The sequence below is a fragment of the Dromaius novaehollandiae genome, chromosome 25 (genome assembly GCF_036370855.1).
Source record: "Dromaius novaehollandiae isolate bDroNov1 chromosome 25, bDroNov1.hap1, whole genome shotgun sequence".
NCBI classification, from domain to species: domain Eukaryota; kingdom Metazoa; phylum Chordata; class Aves; order Casuariiformes; family Dromaiidae; genus Dromaius; species Dromaius novaehollandiae.
The window spans coordinates 5,678,886-5,696,481 of NC_088122.1; the positions used below are offsets into that span (position 1 = coordinate 5,678,886).

General features: G+C 39.4%; 1 protein-coding gene across 1 annotated transcript in view; it reads left to right on the plus strand.

The window, feature by feature from the left end:
* LOC112978874 (mucin-19-like) overlaps positions 1 to 17,596 on the plus strand; it is a 58,468-nt gene that overhangs the window by 2,011 nt on the left and 38,861 nt on the right. The window contains exon 2 of the mRNA XM_064497214.1: positions 10,876 to 11,325. Within this exon, the coding sequence (XP_064353284.1) occupies positions 11,046 to 11,325 (280 nt within the window). The 5' untranslated portion in view covers positions 10,876 to 11,045. The remainder of the gene's footprint in view (positions 1 to 10,875; positions 11,326 to 17,596) is intronic.

A 17,596-nucleotide genomic window follows, 5' to 3' on the forward strand; every position in this document is an offset into this window, starting at 1 on the left:
CTGAATAAGGAAGTCAGATAACAAAAGATTCCTAATCCTTTTATTGCTTCCTTTGCTATTAAATCTCTTAGTGATTGGTCAGTGAACTGGCTACATATCTCCCCTCACCTCAGGATGGGCACTGGAGTGTTAAGGTAAATAAAACTTGTTTTTGGACTGTGCAAAATCCTCCATGCCTTAGAGGGGCAAAGGCAGCACTTCTCAGGGGCTGCACTTCAAACCCTACTCTGTCCCCAGTAAAGGCATGAAAACTGAATTTTCACAGAATTTAGATGCAAAAATCCAAGTCTGTGCTCCTGACAACCACTGCTCTGCTGCTGCCTCCATGCTGCATGGCATCTTATGTGCAGAAAGATGCCGATGCAGTCAGAGCTCAGGGCCTTGCTTCCACCTCAGCCCAGGGAGCAGGAGACCAGCCCAGCTAGCCATCCACCCAAGTTTCCTGCAGTCTCCTAAAGTGCTCTTGGAGCGTGTCCAGCAGGTGCTCAGTCTCCTCACAGGATTCAATGCAATTCACTGCTTTGAAAAATACCTGGAACAAATGCTGCCTTCATTCCTCCCCCTCTGTTTCTTTTTTTATAAAGCAACAGCCCAATGTTCAGAGCACCCAGAAACTAAGAGATGTTCATTCATTTACATGTCTGGGAAGAGTTGAAGCTCTTTTGTACTCCCAAGTGTCTCTAATCCCAGAAGAGAGCTAGGACCTGTCTCCCAAGAAAAAGGAAAAGTAGCAAATTTATTACTTGCATCTGCACTACTGCTCAAATATCATTCACATTAGCTACATTTGCAATAATTCTACATTTATGTAAGAATTTCATCCAGTAGTGTGTTTTTAAATACTTCTTTTTACTGCAGAGTAGATAACAGCATGAAACGTCCTGGGAAAGGGAAATGAGTATAATCGAAAGCACGTACACTAGGAAGTATATCTAGTTGTGCAAGACAAGGCCCAAAAAGGAGTTCAAGGAACTGTCTTTGCCTCTAGGTAAATTGGCTCTTACTGGTCTGAGCACTCTCTGGCAAAATATCATTAATTATCCACATTGCTTAGCTGGTGACACCAACAAAATTCATTGCAACTTGGGATTCTTTCCCTGCTGAGCTTGAAGACATTAAGTGGTTGGAAAGGTCTGTGCTCCTCTTTCCCTTACACCTGAAGCATATGACACAGCTGTCAGGTGTCCACTGAGCTGGCCCTCAGGTGAAGGAAGAAGAGTCTCAGGCAATTTGTAAATGACAGCACAGAGGACAGGCTATTTCTGATCTATTTTAAAATGTGTATTTTCTTCTTTCATGATTTACTTTTGTAACAGTGCACTCAAATTTTCAATCAAGAAATTAGCTTTCCTTTGTTAGAATAAAAGCTTCTTTCATTTCATGTCTAGGTTTTTAAAGTAAAACTTAAGTAACTGAAAAAAAACACTAAAAGCCTGATTCTAGCTTTTTGAATGGGAAAAACCTGTTTTGTGATACAACACTGTCCTACATTTTCACACACCATTGTATCATGCTAGTAACTCAGGCATATGCATTGCACTTCTCCTTTATCTTCAAAACAGTGGGAAACTGGGCTTTGTCACACATCCCATAATCATACAGAAAATCAGTGATGCTTTCCATAGTCAGCCACTTTTCTGGCTATGCCCTTTTGATTAAACAATCCTGGCAGATTTATTTGCAGATGCTCTTCTGGTTTTCCATAAGTATGTTCATTTAAACACTCTTTGTTCATAAAGGACTTGGTTAGAAACTCTGCTTCATTGTACGTCTGTCAGGGAAACCATTTACTAAACAAGAGCAGCGTTTCTTAAGGATCTTCCTTCTACGCTCTTCTAAAATTCACTGAGAGACCTATTGCAAGTGTAAATGAAAGCTTTGTTTTGAGAGACAGATGCAAAAATCTTACCAGCCTCTACAGACCACTGGAGAGTCTGCAGAGCTCTGTTCCTGATCTAGGTTGTTAGAAATGAATATAATTGATCAGCCATGAATCTGCATTAAATCAACAATAATCTCCTAGAGACACAGGGACCCTGAATAGGGAGTTGTTAAAAGTGAGGGAGCTGGTTACATCTACCTCAGACTTTCCCATCTTTAAAAGCAATAACTCTGTCTCTGGTCATATTTGCCTTCTAATATTTTTTAAGATTAAATTAATATACGATAGGTGTTTATTTGGCAGATGCACAGAAGCAGGCAACAAAAAGTCCCCTAATATATTATTGAGGGACAGAGAAATGTATTCTGTGACTCTGGTAAAAGAGATTTGCTTTGATTATTTTCTATTGCTATGAACAGAAGAGTAAGAGTAATGTGATACAAGCCAGGTCCCCATTCATCCAGAGAGGAACAAACATCCTCTGAAACTCCTTTAATCCTCTAAGTAAATAATGATAAGAAACTGCAGAGAAACCTTCAATATGTTTCCTGCTTCTTTTTTGAACCATTCTGACATTAGGGACACTCTTGTTGTATGAATTAAATTTATATTGCATTTAATGAGGTAAAAATAAACTTTAAAAAATTGAAACTTTAAAATAGGAGACGTGTATTATAAGAACTTAAAGAGACAAGAATTAAGTCCACTTATTAATTCCATAAAAAGTGATAGTTAACAGGATTTCTTTGATACCATCTGAGCAGAACTTTTATATTTGGAGAATGCACTTTTTTTTTTCCCTTTACTTTTTCTCAGACTTGCTCTAAATGCACTGTATGCATGACCCATGTTCAAGGCAAGCCTTAGAATGGCATAAAGAGGACACAAAGCAAAAGATATAAATCTGGCACAGATTTCAGAATCTGATATAAATAAGGACTGCCTGAAGCACTACTCTACCAGGATTTTGCTGCTTTCATTCTCCAAGATATTTAAATCTCCAAAATCTCTATGCAACATTGCAATCTGCGGTGTAGACACACTTTCTCTGAGTCTTAATTGCAAATCACCAACTCCATTATGAACTGATGGCATCTCTGATACTCCAGCCTGCCTCTCACTTCATTGCAACAGCTTCATTAAATCCACTTAGAGCTGAACAGTAGGATACTCGTTGAAGGAGGTCTAGTTTTAGCCTACTCAGAGTTAAAAATAGGCTCAGGAACTAGGAATGGATGCAGAGCTGAAGCCAAACCACAACATGAAACTTCTGTGCAGTGTGAATGTGTGCATACGTCCCGTCCATCAACACACAGACAGCAGAGCCCTGCGTGGTGTGGAGGTGCGAGTGTGGGCACAGGAGAACCACGAGCAGGTCGGCTGTTTGAGTTACGGTTCCTCCAGGGAGGAAAGAAGACTTAGGGGAAGAAGGGTGCAGGGAAGTGGAGTTAATAGGAGTTAATTCAAACTATTTGAATTACAAGACTAATGACACTTAGATTACAAAAAATCTCACTTCTTTCTTCAGATGAAAGAGGTAAAGGAAAGAGGTAGAGTTCACAACCAGTCTTAGTGAAGAGTATCTGTTTTCTAAAATAATGCAGAGTACCAGTTTTAAGCTTCTCAGAGAAATATAATTTTTTGAATTAACAAATAGGATAAATGTATAAAATAGGACAAAATCAAGACAGCCAGGAATCAAGGCACAGAAAATACATACACATCTCAGTAAATGCTACTGGCATGGGAAAGCTAGCAAATACTCTAGTTAAGAGATATCATCAGACATCATAAGGATGAAGGGAAATACATACACTTAAAAGTGCAGGGATGTGAAACAAAGGAGGCACAACACAGAAGGACTCTCTCTCATTGAGCAGTGAGACAGCTCCCTTTGCAATTAAACTCTTAGAAACCCTTGGTTAACGATCATGATGGAGAGCAGCTATTCCCTTTCCAAACACAGCAGCTGATGAGCTGAGCACAATCAAGGTGCCAGTAGCCAGGACACACAATTCCTGGTGTCATGGCAAGATGACTAGATGGTGCTGAGTATTCCTGTCCCCTTTTGAGAGACAGGCTAGCCCTGCTGGGGGAATGACTCTGGAAACAGCACATTTATTATCCACTACGCAGTGAGAACTGGACTTCATGGAAGGAGACAAAAATAAATTGATGTTACAATAAATTATTCTTAGAAGTTGGACACTTCCCCAGGTGTCCTGAAAAAGATATTTAATAATTCAATTCTGCTAAACATCAGTATAGAAGGAAGTTAAGACAGGCAACTCTTGCTTCAGTAGCCAAAAAGCAGGCTAATTCTCTCTTTGGAGAGAATTATTCTTTAGATGCTATTTAGAAATCATGCTGTTACCATTTTGGGGGAATGTCCATTACTTCCTTTACAAAAGCTGTACAAAACATGAAATATATAGAAATCAAAATTTTACTCAGTCTAAGCATATGTGTACAGAAAAACATACAAGAAATCACCTCCAGAAATTCCCTAAAAGGTAGGCTAAAAGCCCAACTCGGAGGAGATTGAGCTATGCTTGGATCCTTGCCTAATGACAATACTGCTGTATGAAGAAGACAGCTCTCTGATTCCCCCATCAACTTACAGCATATCTCAATGCTCATTTAAATCGTATTACAGAACAGAACTGAATTTTCTATTGTGTCCCTGTCAGGTATAGAATAATCCTAGAACTGGTGTTGCATAAGCTTTTACAACCTTGTATTTTATATTTCATTGCCACAGACTGGAAAGATCCAGTTTGCTAATACAGACAATGATGCCACAAACAAAAGACTGTCTTTTGAACTCTGCTGTTATAACTCATTAGACAGAACGATCTTACATTAATTATTCCACATGATGGCAAAAAAATTCATTGAATATTCCATACAGAAAATGTCAAGGTTAATGACTCAACCAGCAGGAAAAACTGCTAGCAGAAAAAATCCGAATATCGACAAAAGTTACGATATTAGACGAATAAAAAGAATTAAAGATTATGTTGGACGTATAATTTCAGTGAACATGCCACCTATAAAAACCCAGCAAATCCCACTTGTACAATTATAAAGCTACATTTTATATTGACATTTTTCAAGTAAACACACCATACCAGCTTTTCTCTTGCACATTATATTTTCTCCAAACAACTTCAAGCAAGACCTACATTTATACCACAAAATGCTCGAAAAAACCTTCAAACATGAAGCTTATTCCAGGAGGTGGTGTGAAAATCAGTCTGTTCAACTTCAGCATGTGTGTCACCCAATCTGTACGTTGGCACTCTGCCTTTAGGCACTGTGTGCAAGAGCCAGGCGCAGGTTGGTATTTAAAGCTATAATTCACCCCGTCATCACAGTACTATTGGACTCATATCTTACAGTATAATGAAGACATTTTTTTTCTATCAAATCTGACCGTCTGTTTTGCCTTGAGCAAAGGAATCACACCACGTTAAATATATTTAAGAGGGACCCCCACCCCCCCCATGAATGCTCTTCTATGTCTAAGTGTATCTCTTTTTTTACATAAGCCTGTTAATTATAACCTAGCTATTAGGATTGCAATTTAATAGTTATGCCTTTATTAGAGCTCTCCCAAGATGTTTAGGCCCTAAATCTGCTAAGCACATCCCTAAAGCTAGGTAGGTATTGAAGCCTCATTGAAGTAAAATGCTAACATGCTCAAGACCAGGCTTTGGCACGACGACAAGCACAGTGCTTTGCCTAATGTTTAGCCTATCTGCAATTGCCATTACGCTGCCACAGCGCTGCCTGCCATAGCACCGATTGCCAGCTGTTCAGAAGCTTTACTGAAAATGAGAACCTGGCTCTTTTCCTTCAAAAGGAAACATGGGGTTTGCAAGGTCCTACATATTGTTAGTTATGCCTGTACAAACTGGATGTAAAATGCTACCAAAAGACCTCGTTATAAAGCCCAACTCAGGAGACTGAGTTTAGGTTGCTTGTAGCTTTTCCCTCATTTGTCCCTTTCATTCAGAACTGCTCCAACAAATACTTTGTGTTTTATTGCTGTGTGGTGACAAGGGCTGACCTCTCCCTCCACTCCTAACACAAAGGCTTTTATGTTTTACATGTTGCTAGGAGGGAAGACCTGGAAGGACTGTACGATGTTAGCTTTCTTTTTGCCTCCTTCACGCCCCAGACTGTTCTCTGTGACCTTAGTCTTTACTCTTCACTAGTCTCTGCAGGAAGGAATGGATTCAATATAGGATTTAATCTGCAGTTAAACAGAAAGACAGAATGGCTCGGTCAGACAGCAGAGGTTTTAAATACTCTGCTATGAGACAACAGCAGCAGTAGCTGTAACTGAAAGACCGCTGAATTTGTGCTATTGAACTGGAGTACAGTCTTGTGCAGTGCAGCACCCTTGCTCCCACACTGATCCGTAGCAAATACTTCAGAAAAAAACACACCAAACTCCTAGCGGTACGTGCAAAGGAAAACCTCTTCAGAAATAAGTGACTTTCCTACCCACTGCCCCCTCCATACAAGTTAGCATGTATTTTTAGAACATGAAAATTTCCATTGCTTTTACATCAAATAAACCCACATATCTAACTATTAATGTTCTCATTAGCTGAATAAAGGCTACTATATTGTAATGAAAGTGAGATTTTGAAAAGGGAAACTTCCCTAATTCTGTTGAACTTGGTTGCATCGTGCAGGCCCATGAACATATGGAGACACCAGTGGAATGAAAAACCTATCACACAAAGATTGAGAGGGGTTGTGATTGCTCTCTGTGTATGTACATTTGGAGGGAAACTCTAGGGAAGGAGAAGAGCTTTCAAGCTAAAAGCTGGGGGGTCTTTTGGCACAAAGACGTGCAGGCTATGAATTGCCTGTGAATATATTTAGTTTGGAAATTAGAAACAGATTTTTAACCCTCAGACAGGTAAATTTTTAACCCTCAGACAGGGAACAGCTTTTCAATATCAGTGTTAGGGAAAAAAACTGAAGTAATGCTAAGATGGAACTAGACACATTTTTAAGCAGAGTTATATGATAATGTGATGACACAAGGAAGGTTGAGTCCTACATTCCTGTTTTTTTACTCTAGGTGCAGGAAATTTTCTGTGCATTATTTGACATTGGCTTAAGCAGATAGTCAATACAAGTTATCAGCTTTTCTTCCACTCTATTCTCATCCCTTGCCTCAGAATTTTATTGTCACACAAAGCTGATCCTCCAGAAACTCCTTTGAAGAAAAGGTTGGACTAGATGACCTCTAGAGGTCCCTCCCAACCTAAATTTCTCTTTAATTCTCTGAAACCCCATGGGCCTATAGATTACTTAATAATCAAACACTTTTGGTATACGCAAGGAAGTTCTGAAGAAAGAATAATCTGCGCATTAGCCACTTGGGTTGCCTTAAAAATATCTAGTTTTTAATTAATCTTTTACATTCCTTGCTATTGTCCTTCATTCACATGTGCTACACTACTTTATTTAATGAGGTATAGGATGGCCTCTAGTGGCCCAGATGATGCACAAGTAGAAACTCTGTTTTGTTTCACTTGTCAAGGTATACCCACAGTGAGGTTATACAGACAAACACGCCTTGCACAGAAAGTGGGCTGGGCTGACATTAAGCAATCTCCATACATCTCCTTTTCCATTTCAACAGCACCTGTGATAGTAACATGCATTTTTCATTTCAGGAAACAGACGCACATTATTTTCTAGATTATAATTTTTATAATCTGCCCTCTTCTAGGGTTATAGGATTAGCACATTTCCAGATGAAGGCTAGGCAATGTTTGAGGTTGATGTGCTTAGCAGGGATGGCAGGGATGCCAAACTGACACTAAACCAGATGGGAGTGACTTTTTTTTTTAATTAGCTACTTCCTTTAAATCAATATTTGAGCAAAAGATGGTGTGGGCAGTTGCTCCTGCAAACCCAAATCCTCTCTACTCTCCCTGTGAGAGAAGCGAAGAGGGCTGGGAAGTAAGGGACACCTGAATAACCTACTGTTTCTCTCCTACCCCACCTCCTCTTCTGTGGTCTAGGCAGTTATGTGCCATCAATACATTTTCTGATGTTCCATCATGATAACATTGCTTATGGAGACCTTTCCTGTTCCCAACTTGAAAAGTAAACTTCAGCCCAAGAAACCCATTTTATAACTCTTTTTTTTTTTGTTAGCAAATCCAAATGCTCTTTCACTAATGTTGTCACAAAGGTTCTTTGACGTACAATGGCTTAGCAGGGTGGTACTGGTCCTCAGGAAAGCTTTGAATGGATGCATAAATGTAACTGCATTTTTTTAACCATAAATCAACATTTCAGGCCCACAGGTTTCTCGCCCTCTTCTTAAACTAGGCAGGACTTTAAGGTGTGTCAACTGCTCAGCTAACAGAGCAACGTGCTTGCATTACCTGAGTTACTTCCATAACATTTGGAATTTGCTTTCAGAGGTAGCAGAGTTACAAGGCACCTGAAGCAAAGCTCACTTGGACAAATAGTCTCAAAGCAACAAAATGAATTGGAAACATCGCTCTATGCAGTATTTTGTACAGCATATATTCATAGTCTTGGCATTTTTTTGCAACATATGTGCAACAGGTAGGAATTACCTTGCTTTTATTATTTCATAGAATACTGCAGGGAAATGGTAACTTTTTATAATGAAGGGGGGATTTTTTTTAAAGGAAATTGCATATGTATATCTATATGTCTATGTGTCTACGTCTAACTATATGTAGGCTAGGACCAATAGTAGCAGAGTGTTTTGAGAATTTTCCCTCAGAATATTTATTTGTACATACATGTGCATACAACGCAGGACATGAATTCAGGCAGAACATAGCTGAGATCCTTTCTAGTAATTGTATATTATTCTGGGAAAGAAGAGGGGGGAGAGAGAGAGAGAGAGAGGAAGTCCCAGAGAGTTAAAACTTGATCAGTCTATGGCAAGTACCTTGTAAAGAGAGGTAACCACATAATTAAGGAGTGACATAATTTAATAAGGCTAGGTTTGCTTATTTCAAAATGAAAAATGTTTCAGTTTGTGCATTTTAGGAGGATCTTTGCAAAGATGAACATACTGTATTCTTGTAGCTCCTCACCAGTGGTACAGATGTATCTGTTGTTCATATATAAAGAGCCAGTCTCACTAATTTTAAGGATCATATTGTGTATTTTTGTATAATCCCCATGCTGTAGGTGACATGAAAGAAAGAGATGCTTTCTCTTGCAAATTTTGACTCCTCCAGTCATGGAAATAAAATATTGTGCATAGCGTTTCATTGCGAAAGCTCAGACAAGTAAATAAGCAAATTGCTTTTTCTTCAGCATCCTACATAGGACAGGTTACGGATTTCTCCTCCCAAATGCCGTCACAAACCCATTGCACACAGTTATACGTGACAAGATTAGAACATAGTCTGTGCAAGGGGCCCTGGGGCAAATCACAATTCAGAGGTGTTGGCAGAACTGTGCAGAACATGCAAGATTGGCAGGTGAAGGTTGGAGCTGAGCTTTGTCAGAGCTAGAATTCAAGCCTGACTTAAGTAGTCCATATGTATGAATCATGGGCAGAACTGGCTGGAAAATCTAGCACTATAAATAATTAAGGTCTTTACTAATCAAAACTGGAGGATAATAGTACACCCACTGCAGAAAATTTAGCGAAGGAACAGCAAGGAGGGCACTGGCAATACTGTGATGATGATGTAGTGGGGCAGAGCTGCGTGGATGGGGATTTTCATAGAGGTGTTCTTTGTCGTGAGAAAGAGACAAATATTTGCTGCATATCGTTAACTAGCTGTTAGGTAGGTGACAGTAACTGAGAAGGAGTTTGAATAAATGGTTACTGATATAATCACATGGGCACTTGATCAAACTGCAACATTCACAACTAAAAATTGCTCTTCCTATTTTTCGCCCTGGATTCCAAAAGGAAAAAAGGATCTTGGTTCAGGGAGCAGTAAGATCCAACTTCTAGTAATAAGTCAGTGAGTGATTTGTAACATTTGCTGAGGTGTTTGGAGATCCAATTTTCTCAGAATTGTGCCCAAATCCCGTTGTTGGGGTGGACAGAGAAAAGTGAGGTCCAGCACCTTCCGTGATTTTGCCCTCAGACAGCAAATCTCCTATACCTGGAAATTCAGCACATCATAGAGGAAAAAACCTGTCTGCAATTTCTGTACACATAATCTGCCCCAATCCAATTTAGCACAGTGCAAACACTAGAAGTTAAAATTGCAGTCAAGTCTAAGAATACAAATCTAACTTGTGGTATAATGAGAAACTTCCAGAAATAAGGGATTTAAAATCCATCACACGGGACTCTTACCTGGGGCGGTAAACCTGGTCTGGCAGTCCAGAGCCAGTTATTACAACTGATACATACCCATCGACCACAGAAGGAAAAACATCAAAAAAAAAGCTCACCAATAAATCCACTCAATGAAATACTCTACCAATATCTGACATTTTAAATTGCGAGGATTAGTTAGCAACCAGAAGGAAAGCAATATTCACAATGTGGAAATTCAGATGAGGAAAAGATACTCTCCTTAAATGAATCCTAAAGAGGTCAAATTTAAAAAAAGCGGAATTACTGCATGAAAAAACGCTGCCTCCTGGGGGCTGTAGGAGAAATCCCTTCTCTTTTGAAGGCCACAAACATGAAGACAGCTGTGCTCTCTAATTCACTTCTTGGAGGATTTCTTGTACAAAGAGATATTTCAGGTACCTGGTTGCAGTAGTCTCAGCTCACCCATGCCGAAGTGGCTCCCTTCGGTGCAGGTAGACCAGGAATCCAAAGAGGCTAAGAGAGAAAAGATATAAAAAGGATGCGAAGTAAGCTAAAAAGTCCCAGGAAAAGAAAAGGGGGAAGAAATACAGAAAATGAAAGAAATATTATTGTTATAGTGCAGATATTAACCTAAGAAAAAGGCATTTCATAATTTTTATGACATATCGACATCTGTTTCTTTCATCAGCAGAAGCGAAAAGCACCTTAAGTGGTACAAAGGAACCGACAGTGACAGGGGGCACAGCGAAGGAGGAAAACAGCGTGACGCTAGGCCTGACAGAGGCGACAGGGGAGAGCGGCAGTCGCAACCCGAGTGAAAGGGGAAAACAAGAAAACTCGGGCTCCGCCGCCGCTGGCATGGGCGGCACGCGGGGCCCCTCCATGTCGACACGCGACGCCACCTCGGCACCCGCAGGCCTCGCCATGGCAGGCCTGGCCTTGCCCACAGGCCCCTCCGCCACCCCGCAGCGCTCTGGCCCCTCCGCCACCGCCTCCAGCCCCGCCGCCGCCGCCTCCAGTCCCTCTGCCGCCGCCCCCTCGGGCCCTGGCAGCCTCCTCGCCAGCGCCGTGCCGCAGGCTGCCGCAGTCTCCCCACACGCCGCTCCGGCCCTGGCCTCGCAGGCCACCTCCACCACAGGTAAGAGTTTTTATGCGCTCAGTGCATCTGAATTTTCATTTTTTCCTCAGTTGTTAGCTTGAAGTAGTTGCTTTCAGATTAGGTTTTCTTTTACTTGCAGAGATGCTTCTTTTCCCAAGCATCATTTGAAATGCACTAATTTTCCCTGCGATAGGTAGATTTTTTGCTTTTTTTTCTTTAATTTGGCAAACCTTCCATGACCACGTGTGTCTGTTTACTCTTTAAAAACTCTTTTTGTGCTATGGAATTCTTCTTTTATTTATTTTTTTTACCTTTGCCTATACAGTATTCTTTTCCCTAGAGAATATCCAGAAATCCTCTTGGTTACTCAGGACTTTGGTGTCCCGGTTTGGGTCACGGCTGCAGAGTTAGTGACTTGGTTGCGCATTTCTCTCCTTTGGCCGCAGGCACATTTTGGTTCCATCGCTCTCTCACAGAAAGCTCTAGGGAGTTTTGTCCAAATTTTTAAATGCCTTTCACCCTCACTCCTTAATAATTCATTCCAGGAGGTAAGGACTTAATTAATGTCCTAATTCAGGAATAAATGAAAATAAAGTAGCGTGGAACTAGAGGAAATCACTTCATCCTGTCTATGTCCAAGTGCAATTCTGTGTTAACACCAGCAGAAGGAAGCATTCAGTTGCAAATAGACAACTAAACCCTGATAAATCAGTTGGAGTCTATCTGAGTATTCATGTCAAAGGAATGGCATTTATTATGAATAGCTTTTCACATTATTTAGAAAAGTAGTCATTATTTCCATGGAAGATTTTCTTTTCAATGCCAGCAGAAATGCAGGAATTATTTCGGTTTCAGGACTGAAGTTCACTTAAGGTAGTTCACTCCTCGTTAAATGGTGGATTTTTTTGGAAGCAAAATTAGTGGCAACCTTTCTAAAGAGCTCCACATGCTTTCAGAACTAGCCTTGACTTCATTTTCAATTACACCTCCGAAACCGTAAGTACACACAACCCTGAGTTTCTATGAGGCAGATACAAGCGCAGGGGTGCTCCTTAAAAAGGACAGATGGAGGCTTGTGCAAATGTTAATAGAGAGGCATCATGCATATAACACCCCTTTTCTTCTTTTCTCCCCCCCCCCCTTTTTTTGAGGGATCTCACATCATCAGATGTACTAAGCATTGCCTTTAGATCACAAAGAAAGCTGCTGTGATAGGACCTATTTCTATGAACAGATTTTGCTGGCAAATTCTTTTACTTGTGATAATATCAGGCCCACCTCCTGGCTTATGACACTATGTAGCTCCCCCATCCACGATTTTGATACCTGGTGGACTGCAAAAATAAGCAGACTACTTTTGTACTCAGAAGCTTGACATAAAATCATGTCTTTTATGTCCTTTTTTATACACCTTTCAACTTGTCAAAATTAGTCCCAAAGCTTGTTTTTGTTTCAATTTTATTTATCTCTGATTGTTTTTTTATACTGCATTCCTCCTTCTCACCTAATGACGCTCTAGAATGCTGGGAGGGGTTTCTTCCTCCAATTCTTTAACCATTTTACGCAGAAAGAATAGAGTAACAGAAAGAGCGTGTTAAAGACAAGTGGCTAACCAAGCAGAAGGGAACTGTGAATCACAAATTGTTTTTCCCTTACTCACACCTGAGGAGAGGTCAAGGATGTGCGTTCAACTTACCTAACTGCTTGCACAGCCAGGCAAGAACTCAATACCTGTCAGTCCCTTAGACCATGACATTTGTGCTCACTCTAATTTCAGAAGGTTTTGGGGAGAACTTTTAATCTTCAGAAGTTATCCAAGTAGTAACCGAGCAGCTAAGGGAGTCTTTGTATCACATAAACAAATGGAAATTGGATTTTAAAGAGAAATAATATTTAATTTGTGTGAGCAAGTCAAAACTTCTAAGAACTATTTAGTCACTCAACTAGGAAAGCTAAATTTACTTTAGTTTTGTCATAAATATATTAGCCAATCAGTTTACCAGTTGGAGGTCTGTGAAAAGGACATTTTTTAATGTAAAAGTAATGTCTTTTCAACTTGAAATCTTGCATATTGAAAGCAGAACTATACCCAGCAAGTTGTACAGCACAGCAAATATAATTTATCTATCCAATCAAACTAAACATTTCACTAACACTGGTAAACTAGGTGATTTAATTCCAACTGTCTGCTAGCAACTAGTGATCCTTCCAGGTTGTACAGCCAATATCTGCTGTTCTGGGAGCATTATTAGTTAGTGCTTGAAAATTGACCCTCTAAACCTAGTACTGAGTTGGTAATGAAGGTTCTCCATCTGGAAGCAGGCTTGAAAAGGTGTTGGCCCTAAAACACATGGTTTAGTGAGAGTCATTAACTAGAATCTAATAGAAAATGCAGATAATGATCTTTTTTTTCTGGGTCTGTTGTGGACAAGAAATGTCAACTTTGGAAGGAGTGTAAGAGAAAAGGGAAACACGATTCTGGAAAGCCAGCAGGGAGAGAACTTCAGGGATGAGGGAACCCAGTGCCAAACCCAGTCTGCGGTATAATTTACTCTGGTAGATTTTCATACTCTCTGTAGATTAATCATGATAAAGAATTCAAGAGCCACAAAAATTGCGTCAGACTCATAAACTATTGGCGGTGGTCCAAAAGCGTTGAAAAGTTGTTTAGTTATCTTCTCAATTCACTGATTATGGTAGTCCTTCTTACGTAAACAGCACTGTCCAGTTATCTAATAATATCAACACATGAATTTGCTTAGTGTTGGAGGCACAAGGTGTTCTTCTGAATCCCTTTGTCCATTCTCTCATTCAGCCATACTGGAAGATATTCCAGGGACCACTGCGGCTAAGCAAAGAATCTGCTTGCAGTTACAGCAGTGAGATAATCTTGGCCTCAAAAAAAATTGTACCATTCAGCCAAGTAGGATGAGAGGCCAAAGAGGCTTTTCTTAACAAACAGTCTGGCCCTTTATTAGTTATAGAGTAATTTGCAAAACAGCATCACAAAGTATTTTCTCTGTATCCATAGAATGGTTGCACTACTGAAACATAAAACTCTCAACAAATATACTGATTGAAAGTCAGCCTGTTGTGTGTGCACCCTGAACTTGAATATCTAAGAGATGAATGCGTAATTGTGGCCTTCTTAAGGGTGTAGACTAGTCTCCATTCTTGATCATTTAATGCTCAGATCAATGCACACTGACCTTTTCAAGCTGCAAGTTTCTTATTTAGCTTACCTAGAGGGAAAGTACCATATTCTAATTTTAAAATCCTTGCGCTGTAAGGTACAGGCAGGTGTGTCACTTGCCAAACCCTCAATAAAGTGCTGGCATTATGCAAGGTACTTTAGTTTAAGAGCATTTCACTTTGACCGTCACACTCTTCTTCTTCCTTTCTTTGTGAGAGTTATTTCTGTGTTACCAAGAGCACAGAAGATACTGAAGGGAATTTTGAACTCAGCTGGTAAAATTATTGTCTTGTAAGGAAAAAGATGGATTGGACAACGAATTTATCTTGGTATAAACAATTTATATACATTACCCTGGCATTATACTGCTTTTCAGGTAAGTTTAATTTATTTACTACTTTGACAAGAGAGGCTTTGTTGGTATGTGTTTTTAAGCTTTACATATTTTTAAAGTGAAATACTACTACTAAAAACTATAACTAAAGATAACACATTGTGCTCATATCTGTGTAAGTGCTTTAACAATCCTATTGACTTAATTCAATCAGAACTTACCTTATGGTGCAAGTGAAAAACCCTTAGCCATAAAATTTTCCTAGTGCAAGTCTTATCCTCCTCAGCATCCTATCATTTTATAGTACTCACATTTAGTCAAGTTTTCATTGGTTAGAAAGAGAAAGTAATGGAGAGGAAAACATATGATTTCTAGTCCAACTTTAGTGAAGAATATAAATAGGAGAGTTTTAATACTAAAAAGCTGAAATGATCTGATTTTCACTTAGAAAAATCCAGAATATGACTATATATTGAACTGCACGTAAACGGCTGTTTGCTTTTAGCAATTAAAGTTCCATCTTACGTTTTATTTAAGAATAAGTGAAATTTTAATGTTTACTTGATAAACCACTTATGTAAAATCCTAAGTTAAGTTTTTAATTCAGAAAAAGAGAAAAAAAGAAAGAAATAGAGCATAGCATAAATGTTTCTAGAAAAAACTTTACAACTCTTTCAAAGTGCACACTTTTTACCCTTGCAAAAGTGGTATCCAAAAATCAAGAATGACATTTTTAAAGTGAACAGAATAATGTAAGGCTCTGAGGCTCTACAATGCCCAAGTCGCTGAAACAATATTTATTAGAAAGTGAGAGTTGGCTTTGTAAGTACTTCTGGGCCAAATATAGAAGGTAACCACCTGAAAATTCAAGAATATTTTTTGAATTCAAGTTCAAATTATATACATTCTGCATAGAAATTTTGTGTTAGTGGCTACTCAAAGGATATAAATCTTATTTTCTAAAATAGCTAAGACATTTAGCAGTTTAAGTCTCAATGATTTACAGACCTATCCAAACAAAGATATTCTGGAAAAAGGAACCAAATTAATGAAAAGAGGAAATTCCAAGTGCCTTGGTAAAAAAAGTATATAAAATCCTTTTGTTCACACAACCAGTGGCTTAATTGATGTGAGTTACTGTTAAAATAGATGCAGTTCATGCTGTTTTCATTCTAAATGAGAATGGAAAAGCAGGAGTTATATGTAGCTTTAAATGATACAGGCTCCAGAACACTCTTGTGATACAAAAATTGTGTTCATTTAGATCTTTCCCAGTAAGCGTTCTTGGCGCTGTTTTTATCTTAGCTGGTATATAAAAATCTGCTCAGGTCAGGAGATTTGCAGAAGGGCTTTCAGCCTAGAATCAGATTTCAAATGGGTACTTTTTTGCCAGTTGACATGAAAATATTTTCCTCTTGCAACTGCATAGCAAGAAAACCCACAAAAAGGAAAAAAATCCCCAGCTTTAATTTACAGGAGGAAAACTATTTTCCTAGTACCCTACGAATTTCTGACTAAGACCAGAAATTCCAAGACACATTCTAGAATATATACTGTGATGAAACTTTGATAATTTTGTGAATTCCTTGTGAATGCTGCTCCATTGGAAGGACTGGAATCAATCACACCCCTAGTTCTACAGTTTGCTATTCGGTCTCTGGACTTCAGTATATGCAAAGTTACAGCTTGCATATTAAGACAGCCAGCTTCTGTTAGTCCAACATGTTGTGCTTCTAGTCTGCTGGTTGAAGGACTACTCTGAGATAGACGAAGCCACTTGCATGGCCTGAGAGCAAGTCATATAACCTTTGTTGTTAACCCCGTTGTACACATGGCAAATATTGTTCCACATTACAGGAATATTGTGAGGATAAAGATACCAAAGATGGCGAGATATAGATATACTAACAGCTACAACAAATGAAGATACAAGACATGAAACGAGCTCGTTGTGTTTGGTCTCCTCCTTTGGTGTTCTGAAAAAAACGTAGCAGAGCTGTTAAACTTTCTCAGGAATGGATAAAACCCCCAAAATAGCAAAGGACAAAGGCAGAATTTTGTCTCTGCTGTACCATGGGGATTCTAGTGTCCCACATTTCAGCACAAAATGTTTGTTCTGATGTTTGTACAGGTCTGCACCCAGTCTTCCAATAATGGAGTGTACTTTTATTGAGTCTTCTATCTGAACTTTGAAGGCTTTATCTTGTCGTAACCCATTATTGTTACCATGTTTGTTATTTTTAATATTCTACAGCATACCAAGGCCTCACATCTGCAAAAGGCTAGAGCCTCACTTCAACGAATTTGCAATCTAAAAGGACAATATAAAAATAAAGGAATGGGGCAAAAGGCAGGGCACTATTTCTGCATATAGAGGACAGAGCTGCACTTTACCTGGATCTTAGTTAACAAGTCATGCTAAGAAAGAGCATACATTAGTTTGCTTTGCACATCATGTTAATGTGTTGCCTCTAGGCTGGAGACGGCTGACAGCCAAGTAGCTCAGGGTGTGGGCCTGGCAAGCTCAGGTCTTCTTGCATTGTGAGCAGAACAAATATCTGCATGCAAAAGACCACAAAAATTCTTTTCTTCAGTTCCCCATCTATGGTACCATGAGAACAAAGAAATTGCTTGCGAGGATGCTGGCATGTGATAGTGATTCCTTATATTTTAAGTATCTTGGATTGAGTACCTCTTCCTTTCCCCAGTTCCTCCTTGCTAACAGCACTAACTGAGGCAGAACGTCAGGCCTATCTTTCAGTTTCCTGGTGGGTGTCAAACCA